This window comes from Mobula hypostoma, chromosome 8 (assembly GCF_963921235.1).
Source record: "Mobula hypostoma chromosome 8, sMobHyp1.1, whole genome shotgun sequence".
Lineage (NCBI taxonomy): Eukaryota > Metazoa > Chordata > Chondrichthyes > Myliobatiformes > Myliobatidae > Mobula > Mobula hypostoma.
Window position 1 is genome coordinate 12,690,541 of NC_086104.1, and position 10,993 is coordinate 12,701,533.

The 10,993-nt window shown below is 44.9% G+C and overlaps 2 protein-coding genes across 2 annotated transcripts; both read left to right on the forward strand.

Moving 5' to 3' along the window:
* Window positions 1–8,673: 8,673 nt before the first annotated feature.
* LOC134350057 (histone H2B 1/2-like) lies at window positions 8,674–9,082 on the forward strand. Its single transcript, XM_063054971.1, has one exon. The coding sequence runs from the start codon at window positions 8,689–8,691 to the stop codon at window positions 9,061–9,063; it is 375 nt and encodes a 124-aa protein (XP_062911041.1). The 5' UTR covers window positions 8,674–8,688; the 3' UTR covers window positions 9,064–9,082.
* Window positions 9,083–10,325: 1,243 nt separating this feature from the next.
* Window positions 10,326–10,707, forward strand: LOC134350365 (histone H2AX). Its single transcript, XM_063055465.1, has one exon. It carries the CDS (start codon window positions 10,327–10,329, stop codon window positions 10,705–10,707), a length of 381 nt encoding a protein of 126 aa, XP_062911535.1. The 5' UTR covers window position 10,326.
* The last annotated feature ends 286 nt before the right edge of the window (window positions 10,708–10,993 follow it).

A 10,993-nucleotide genomic window follows, 5' to 3' on the forward strand; every position in this document is an offset into this window, starting at 1 on the left:
AGGTACTCCTGGGCTGGACAAGGACACGAAGCTCAGACTTGGACAGGGCTGGAACATGGCGCCTGGACTTGGTCTTGGAACACAGGAACACAGAGACCTGGATTTGAGCACAGGAACAGGGAACACAGAGTCACCAATCTCCAGGTTAAACATGCTCCATCTCCAACCATCCTCTGTCTTCTGTGGGCAAAATCCCTGCAGCCAAGTTTCCATAGATCCCATGCCTCCTGCCTTTATGGATGAGCCTACCACTGGGAATTGCCTTACAAAAATCCATATACACCAGATCCACTGCTCTATTTTCATGGATTTGTTTTGTCATCTCCTTGAAATGCTCAATTCGGCCCATGAATCATGACTTACCCCTCATAAAGTCATGCTGACTATCCCTAATAAGACAATCATTCTCCAAATGCCTGTAAATCCTGTCTGTTTCCATTACCTTGCCCACCACTGATGGAAGACTCACTGGTCTATAATTCCCAGCATTGTTCCTATTACTTTTCTTGAACAATGGAACAACATTTGCCATCTTCCACTCCTCTGATACTACTCTGGTGGACAGGGAGAATGCAAGCATCATCAGTGACCCAGCAATCTCTTCCCTCACATCGTGTATAACCCGGGAACTTATCTATCCTAATGCTTTTCAAATACTCCAACATTATCTCTTTCTTAGCTTCAACATGCTCTGCCACATTAGCCTGTTCTACTCTGACCTTACATTTTTTAAGGTCCCTCTCACTGGTCAAAACAGAAACAAAGTGTTCATTAAAGTCTTCCTGACTTCATCCACCTCAAGACTCATTTCCTTCTTCATCCCTGAGCGGTCCTATCCTCACTCTAGTCATTCTCCTGTTTGCTTACGTTTAGAATGCCCTGGAGTTTTCCTTAATCCTAATTGCCAAGGCCTTCTCATGTTCCCTTCTGGCTCTCATAAGACCCTCCCTTAGCTCCTTCATGACCACCCTATCACTCTCAAGAGCCCTGCCTGATTTTTGCTTCCTATGCTTATGCATGCTTCTTTCTTCCTCTTTACTAAATGTCCCACCTCTGCTGTCAATCATGGTTCCTACCATCCTTTCCCTACCTCAGTGGCACAGATGTATCCGTGCAAGTGTTTCCAAGAAAAACTTCCACAGTTCTACTGTGCATTTTTCTGAGAACATCTGTTCACAATTTACACTCTCAAATTCCTGCTTAATACCCTCGTAATTATCACTCTCCCAATTAAATAATTACCCCAATTGTCTGCTCCGGTTCTTGTCCACCAGCTATGTTAAAGGTCAGGGAGTTGTGGTCACTGTCTCCGAAATGCTCACCCACTGAAGAGCACGTCACCTGACCAAGTTCATTACTACAGTACCATGTAAAAATCTTTGGTACAGATGTATATAGCTGGGGTGCCTCAGACTTTTGTACAGTACTATATTTGTCGACATGGTGCGGACAGCGAGTTGGTAAATCCGGCGGGAGCGAAAGGTGTTGGGAAGGAGTGTCACGGGTGGGGTGTGGGACAGGTGGCAGAGAAGGAGTGCCGGGACTGGGGGTGGTACAGATGCAGACATACCCAACCCTGAGACACCAGGCAAGAGAACTTGATTCCAAACAACTGCTTTATTGATCATTTCAAAATGTTTGGTGTTTCCTGCTCCCTCCCCGATCCCTTCTCCACAACAAAGACCCATATCAGAATCAGGTTTATCATCACTCACATTTGTCGTGAAATTTGATTCTTTTCATTGTGACAGCAGTACAGTGCAATACATAAAATTACTACAGTACTGCGCAAAAATCTCAGGCACCCTTGCTATATATATATATATGTGTGCCTAAGACTTTTATACAGTACTATAGTTCTAGATCGAATATGGAGTTTCATGTATTTGGCCTGTTCACATACTCTGTGAGGAATCCTTTCTAGACACATCTAACGAATTTTATCCCATCTAAACTTTTTACAGTTAGGAGTGAAAATCAATGTTAGGGAAGTAGAAGTCACCTAGGACAACCGAATTGTTAATTTTGCTACTTTCTAAATTCTGCCTGCTTATCCACTCTTCAGCATCATAGTGGGTTTTGAAGGGTTTATAGTCAAATTTAGTGACTGCTCTCTTCCTGTTTCTGAATTCCGCTATTCTTGAGCACTGTGGCTCTAGAACTCATTCACGTGGGCTAAGGAAGCCCAGTACACAATATGTCTTTCTAATCACACTATCAACTTGTGCAGCAACTTTGAGGGGTCTATGGACTTGGACCCCAAGATCCCTCTGTTCCTTCATGCTGCTAATAATTCTTCTGGCATTAATCTTGTACTCTGCCTTCAAGCCTGGACCCAAATGAGGAGGGGACTGTGTGTCTGATGCCCAGTCCCAGAGGAGGAGTTGACTGTGCACCTGTTGCATGGCCCTGGAGTGGGAAGGACGGTGCATCTGGCGTCTGGTCTCCGATAAGGTTTGTCCACAAAGGTGGACTGTCTACCTCTGAGGGGAAATTGCTGTGAGCTCCCTCTGCAACCATCAGCTTCAACCAAAAAGCTCTCTGATGGTCGCCACGAAAATCCCCAAACCCTGCTCTCTACGGCCCTCATCTTCCCTATGCATCTCGCAGGCATGAGTTGGCCTTCACAGAGACGAGTTGTGTTCCTGTTGGATGAAGTGGTGCCTGAAGTTGGCTGAACTTTAGAGGTGGACAGAGAGAGATTCAATGATACCCTTTACTCTCTGGGCTCACCTTGAAACATCTGTCCCATACCTCACCTCACCAGTAGTTGACAGGGCCAGGAGATCGGTGAATCCACAGAGCAAGAGACAACCCAAGACAATCCACTTTGTGAGGCCACAGGGAGCGTGGGGGGCCTGAAACTTTTCCCCCTTAAAATAACAACTGGCCCTGCCCCTTCCACCCTGACTGCCTCCCCTGTAGCTCCTCCACAGCTTGTTCTGTAATCTCAGCACAGGATGGGGCAGGTGGAGGGACTTCCTACAATTACTTTCACCAAGAAATAAAGATGGTGCAGTTGAATATGTGGTTACAGAGTTAGTGCAGGAGGGAGGGCTTCAGATACATGGACCAAAGGGAAGAGTTGCATCTAAACTGGAGGAGAACCAACATCCTCGCAGGGAGGTTCGCTGGAGCTGCTCCTGGTCAGGAGAGTTTAAACTAGAGTGTGAGGGTGGTAGGAAGGTGCTGGGAAACAAACATCAGACCAGTAGATGAAGGGATTGATGGTAAGGTAGAGGTTAGGTCAGGGACAGGTTCAGAAACATGGTGGGACCAACAGGTGGAAGAAGGTTTACTTCAGTCTAAGGAATCAGAATGAGATGTACCATCACCGGCTTATGTCATGAAATATAAGATAGATAAATAAATAAAGAGAAACATTATATATATATGTCTATTAAATAGTTAAGTTAAAATAAGCAGTGCAAAATAGCAGAAATAAGAAAAGTAATGAGTTAGTGTTCATGGTTTCAATGTCCAATTAGAAATCGGATGGTGAGCGGAAGAAGCTGTTCCTGAATCACTGAGTATGTGCCTTTGGGCTTCTGTACCTCCTTCCCAGTGGTAACAGTGTGAACAGTGCATGTCATGATTGGTAGGGACCCTGAATGATGGACACAGACTTCCTAACTACCGCTCCTTGAAGGAGTATTCAAGGTGAGGCAGATGAACTTAGTGTCTGTATCATTGCACAGGACTATGATGGTGTGGGCAATACAGAGACGTGGTTGTGAGGGGGACAGAAATGACAGCTCAATGTTCCAAATAACAATGTTTCAGATGTGATGGAGAGGGAGGTAAAGAGGTGGACATTTGCATTACTCACACAACTGCACTCAGACAGGACACAGTAGAGACTGAGTCAATATGGGTAAAACTCAAAATGGGATAAGTGCATTCACTCCAATGAGCTTGTGCTGTGGACCTCCCGATAACTACTGGGACAGAGGGGAACTGACCTGTAGATAGGTTATAGAAAGATCTAAAAGTAACTGGCTTCTCGTAGCTGGTGATTTTTAACATTCTCAATATTGACAGGAACTTCCTTAGTTTAGGAAGCTCAGATGGGAAAATAGTTGTTGGGTACATCCAATAGGGTTTCTTGAAACAGTAAGTGGCTAGCCCAATGATATGAGGGAATATACGGGACACTGTACAGGGAAATGAGCCTGGCCAGGTAACTGAAGTTTCAGCGGGGGAGCAAGTTAGAAACAGTGATCACAAGCTTTTAAAGGTTTGCAATAGTTTGGACTGGTAAGGGGAAGTATTGTATTACAGGAGTGCAAATTACAGCATTTTAGGCAAGAACTGGGCAGCGTGAATTGGCTAGAATTGTTATTGGGGAAGTCCACGTGACACGTGGGAGTCATTTAAAAACCAGCTGACGTGGGTTCAGCACAGGCATGTTCCAGTAAGGAGAAAGAACAAGGATGTTCGGGTAAAGCAACAGGTGATGAGAAAGGCAGTGAATTTAGTCAAAACAGCAGAGTACACAGGTAAGGTTTAGGAAGGGTCTTGCAGGAATGTAAAGAAAATAAAGTAGGAGGTCCAAAGGGGAAGACCACAAGGAAGGAGGAAAAAAGGGAGGGGGGCATGAAATGAGAAGCCCAAGACATTTCTACATTCATTAAAAACAAGAGGGAGGAACATTCACGGATAAAGGAGGGAATTTATGCTTGGAGAGTAAGAATGTCGGTGAAATATCAAACGAGTTATTTGCACTAAGGAGTAGGATGCAGAATACGGTGAGATCAGGCATTTTGAGATCAAGAATGAGATGTTGTTGTGACTCTTGAGGATCACTAAGGGGGTTACAGTGTTAACAATGCCATAAAATGCTGATGTAATCTCTGCTTACTTAAAATATATCATGTCATGAGATGTAGCTGAGGAAGAATTGTTTTGGTCTGTGTTTTTATTCTTTCATTTAGGTTGTTTGCTATTTTCTTGGATAACGTGCTATCACAATGTTTTGGTAATCTTGTGAATTTTTCTATACAGCTTTTTCTAGCTGTGTGAGTGTTGATCATGTCACCTTGCTGGCTTGGATGAGCTTGAAGACCTGGAATTAGAGAGTTTCACTTTGCTCAGTGAGTACGTCTCAGCAGCTCTGAAACAGAATTCCTCTGGCAACCTGTGTCCTTGTCCCACACAGAACTGTGAACGGTGGCCTTCGCTCCACAGCTCTCACTGATCGTCACATAAAGCATTTTCAGTGAGGTTCTGCTTCTCCGATATATAACCTTAAGATAGTTAACACATTGCTAAATCTATCTTTTTGTGGAAACTAGAATGTGCAGTTTGCCTAGAATCACCGAGATTCTACAAGATTCTACACCGAGGATCTTCTACGAGTCTGTGGTGGCCAGTGCTATCATGTTTGCTGTTGTGTGCTGGGGCAGCAGGCTGAGGGTAGCAGACACCAAAAGAATCAACAAACTCATTCGTAAGGTCAGTGATGTTGTGGGGATGGAACTGGACTCTCTCACGGTGGTGTCTGAAAAGAGGATGCTATCTCAGTTGCATGCCATCTTGGACAATGTCTCCCATCCACTACATAATGTACTGGGTGGGCACAGGAGTACATTCAGCCAGAGACTCATTCCACCGAGATGCAACACAGAGCGTCATAGGAAGTCATTCCTGCCTGTGGCCATCAAACTTTACAACTCCTCCCTTGGAGGGTCAGATACCCTGTGCCGATAGGCTGGTCCTGGACTTATTTCATAATTTACTGGCATAATTTACATATTACTATTTTACTATTTATGGTTCTATTACTATTTATTATTTATGGTGCAACTGTAACGAAAACCAATTTCCCTCTGGGATCAATAAAGTATGACTATGACTATGATATTAATTCATCATAAAAGTGAAACAACAGCAGTTTGAAACTGATATAAATTGAAAGAATTGTTAGCTGTCGAAAAGCAAAAACCTATTATTATTTGGCACAGTTACTCTTTACAATTTCATTCTGTAGAAATCTTATTTTCCAGCTGCTTAATGAGATGTTGCAGAGTGAAGAGGTCATTAAAGGCTGATAGGAGCAGACACTTGAAACTCTGTGGAACTCAGCCTAACTCAGTGCCGTTGAATGAGTGTGTATATATATTTGGGATTATCTGTGCAGCTGACAGCTCTGTCTAGGCTGATCCCTAAAGATTTGACTTGCTCTATAGTTGTATAGGTCCCTGTAAAATGATTGGCATTTATGGGTGAATCTTCAGTATAACAATTTAGTTTCTGGAGCTGATCTCATCCAGTACAGTCAACGACTGTGTAGTGCCCTATCCATTTTTAGATTTTTTTTTAGATTATGAGGACACACAGTCCTCTTTTATTGTCATTTATTAATGCATGCATTAAGAAATGATACAATATTCCTCCAGTGTGATATCACAGAAACACAGGACAGACCAAGACTGAAAAACTAACAAAAAACACATAATTATAACATATAGTTACAACAGTGCAACAATATCATAACTTGATGAAGAACAGGCCATGGGCACAGTAAAAAAGTTCAAAGTCTCTCGAAAGTCCCACATCTTACGCAGATGGGAGAAGGAAGAAAACACTCCCTGCCATGCCTGACCACAGTCCAACTCTGAGTCATCTGAAAACTTCAAGCCTCCGACCAGTCCTCCGACACTGAGTACTGAGTACCATCTCTGCCGAATGCTTCGACCTCAGCCTCGGTCGCCAGCAGCGGGCAAAGCTGGAGATTCTCAATTGCACAGTAGCAGCAGCAGTGAACCGGGCATTTCAGAAGTTTCTCCAGATGTTCCTCTGTGCTTCTCATGTCTGCCTCCATCAAATCAGAATTGTGCACGGCCTCCTACTTACAAATACGATATCATTTCACCGGAGAGCTGCGCGCGCTGTGTCGCGTCACCATCTTCTCCTACCCATTTTGCCCATGGATGCAAGAGTTCAGTATTTTTGTTTAGTTCCTTGGTTTACACCCTTTGATTTGAGTGTAAAAATTGTATATTAAGCTCTGGTTTTGCTAGTAATCTCAACTATTAATAAATATAACTGAAATTTCAATAGATAGTGGTTTTGGGAAGGAGAGGCACAGGCTGTAGATTGCTTTCTTTCTTGTTGCACAGTTAGAGCAGTAGGAATGTTAGGCAGGATAGTGAAATGCTCCTTTTGGAGGATATGGGAAGTCAGGGAGACCTCCAATGTCCCTGATGACTACATCAGCAAAAATGCATCCACACTCACACTGTACCAGAGAATGAACCCCACACTCTCACACTGTACCGGAGACTGACGGGTCCAGAAGGAACCCCACACTCTCACACTGTACTGGAGACTGACGGGTCCAGAAGGAACCCCACACTCTCACACTGTAGCAATGACCTATCAACCTCCACCTTGAACATACATAAAGACTTGGCTTCCACAGCTGCCTGTGGCAATGAATTTGACAAGCACGCCACTCTCTGGCCAAAGAAACTATTCCTCATCTGTTCTAAGTAGACATCCCCCTATTCTGAGGCTGTGTCCTCTGGTCCTTGACTCCCCCTCCCCATAGGAAACATCCCCACCACATCCACTCTGTATTAGCCTTTCCACCTTTGATAGTTTTTAATAAGATTCATCCCCACTTAATTCTTCTAAATTCCAATGAGTAAAGGCCGGGAATTAACAATCGCTCCTCATACCTTAAATCTTTCAATCCTGGAATAATTTTTGTCAACTGCCAATGTCAAATAATCCTTTCTAAAATAAGGGTCCCAAAATTGCTCACAACACTCAAATTAGGCCTCACCAGTGCCTTATAAAGCCTCGACATTCATCCTTGCTTTTATATTTTAGTCCTCGCAAATTGAGTGCTAACATTGCTTTTGTCTTCCTCACCACTGACTCAACCTGCAAATTAACCTTCAGGGAATCCTGCACGAGGATACCCAAATCCCTTTGTACCTCCGATTTTTGAATTTTCTCCCCATTTAGCAAATAGTCTATACTTTTATTCCTTCTGCCAAAGTGCTTGGCCATACACTTCCTGACGCTGTATTACATTTGCCACTTCTTTGCTCATTCTCCTAATCTTCTGCAGCCCCCTTGCTTCCTCAAGAGTCCTGATGAAGGGTTTCGGCCCGAAAAATCGACTGTTCCCATGGATGCTGTTTGGCCGGCTCAGTTATTCGAACATTTTTGAGTTGAGAGTTAAAGGGGTAACATGAGGGGGAGCTTCTTTACTCAGAGAGTGGTAGCTGTGTGGAATGAGCTTCCAGCAGAAGTGGTTGAGGCAGGTTCGATGTTGTCATTTAAAGTTAAATTGGATAGATATATGGACAGGAAAGGAATGGAGGGTTATGGGCTGAGTACAGATCGGTGGGACTAGGTGAGAGTAAGAGTTCGGCACGGACTAGAAGGGCCGGGATGGCCTGTTTCCATGCTGTAATTGTTATATGGTTAACATTTGGTGTGTGTTACTGGACAGTGAGGGCCGCTTCTGGGGGAGCGAGCGATTGTGATTTGTTCCCTCTGATATCCAATCAAATGATTAGTCGGTATAAATCTGAATGGCGATTCGTTTCCACAAGTAACCAATGGAAATACTCAAGTTCCCCATCCCTTATTAGCATACCGGTGACCCCCTGTTATTTAATCCGCACTCCGATCAGATTTTGCTCATTTCAGCGTTTAAAGCCGACTGAAGAAATGCCCGAGCAGCAGAAATCCGCTCCCAAGAAGGGTGCCAAGAAAGCTTTGCCCAAACCAGCGGGCAAGTCTGGCAAGAAACGCAGGAGGGTGAGGAAGGAGAGTTACTCCATCTATATCTACAAAGTGATGAAGCAGGTTCACCCCGACACCGGCATCTCCTCCAAGGCCATGAGCATCATGAACTCGTTCGTGAGCGATATTTTCGAGCGCATCGCGGGCGAGGCTTCCCGGCTGGCCCATTATAACAAGCGATCGACCATCAGCTCCCGGGAGATCCAGACTGCCGTGCGCCTGCTGCTGCCTGGGGAGCTGGCCAAGCACGCCGTGTCGGAAGGGACAAAGGCGGTGACCAAGTACACCAGCTCCAAGTGAAGAGTGCCCAGAAAACACACCGGAAACCCAACGGCTCTTTTAAGAGCCACTCACGGTTTCATAAAAAGTTGCATTAACCAGTGGTCGAAAGCTCGAAAATAATCCAATAATCGAAGTAAATCTGGAAATTTCTTCATGAGCTAATTCAAATTCTATCCACGTCAATCGATATAATCCCGAGGTCTTCGTTACATTCATGCTACCGCATGGACTGAAGCATCACCTTCTCACAAACAAGAAAAAATTTGCTGGAAATCGAAGTAAAACACACAAAACGCTGGAGGAACTCAGCAGGCCAGGCAGCGTCTATGTAAAAAAAAGAAGTACAGTCGACGTTTCGGACCTAATCTTGTCTAGGTGTCTCGGCCCGAAATGTTAGACTACTTCTTTTTCCGTGGATGTTGCCTAACCTGCTGATTTCCTCCGGCATTTTGTGTGTTGCCAACATCACTTCCTCTGCGTCTCTGTATTGGTTATTACAACTTGTATCTCTGAAGCAGATAATTACTGAATCTGGTTTATTTGCTCTGGGGAATGCGGTGTTTATTTTCTGTCCCATTCTGGCGACTTATCTGAATCCCATTTCAAAGCCAGACCCTGAACTGGTCACGGTTCTTTCAGGCACAGATTCTGCCGATGCTGGAAATGCAGAGCAACACAGTACAAATACATACCTCAGCAGGTCAGGCATCTATGCAAATTAATAATTTAATTTTATCTGTGAAGTAGTTTGTTAAAACTACAGGCTAAACTCCAGTCGCAGTCTGAGAAGAGCAAATCGGTTCATAACCTGATCAGGCTCACACATTGACCGACCGCGAACAGAAGCTGAAAATCGATATTTTTGTTCTGGGCGCTGATTACTTGAAAGAGTTCAGCAAATTAAATGCCCCGACACTTTATTTCAATATTACTTACACCTATATTAAATGTGTCGGACGTTAGTAATGGGCTAAATGCGGAGAACAAGTGGGCGAAACAGATCTGGAATAATTTGATTTTGAACAAAGGACTTCTTGGCGGGCTTTTTCACATCAGATTTTTTTAGGAAATCTAAAATCTAAATTCCGCGCTTCTGTTGTTGGTTGCTGCTTGATTGGTGAATAAGGCAGCTCCTTGATTGGATTATTTTCTCTCTCCAATGAGAGTAAGTGCTGTTGCGCCAATCATAAACATCCCACTGCATTCCCCCAAAAGGTACAAGAAAGGCGAGGGCTGGCCTATTTCATCATTCTCTGTGAAAAAGTTGCTGAGATTGTCGAAATGTCTGGACGAGGGAAAACCGGTGGCAAAGCTCGGTCCAAGGCCAAATCTCGCTCGTCCCGGGCCGGACTGCAGTTCCCGGTGGGCCGTGTTCACAGGCTCCTGAGAAAGGGTAACTATGCTGAGCGTGTGGGTGCCGGAGCCCCGGTCTATCTGGCCGCTGTGCTCGAGTATCTGACAGCTGAAATCCTCGAGTTGGCCGGCAACGCAGCCCGGGACAACAAGAAAACCCGCATCATCCCCAGACACCTTCAGCTGGCCGTCCGCAACGACGAGGAGCTCAACAAGCTGCTGGGAGGGGTGACCATCGCTCAGGGCGGGGTGCTGCCCAATATCCAGGCCGTGCTGTTGCCCAAGAAAACCGGCAGCGCCAGCAAGTGAAGCGACAGATTCTGAACCCGGTGACCCAAAGGCTCTTTTAAGAGCCACTCACAGTGTCTGTGAAAGGGCTGTCTATAGTTCCCGTGAGCGCGGGGCTTTCAGAACGTACACCTCATCCCCAGCAGTATGCTCGGTTGAGGTGACGGACAAGGCAGGGAGTGGAGGAAATAATCAGAGTGACGGACAGAGCAGAGAGCGGCCTCACATTTCCCAGCTCCACCAGCGCCGTTTTCCAATTGCTTAGCCACAACAGAACAGAAATACAGCGCTCCAGATAAACCTCCTG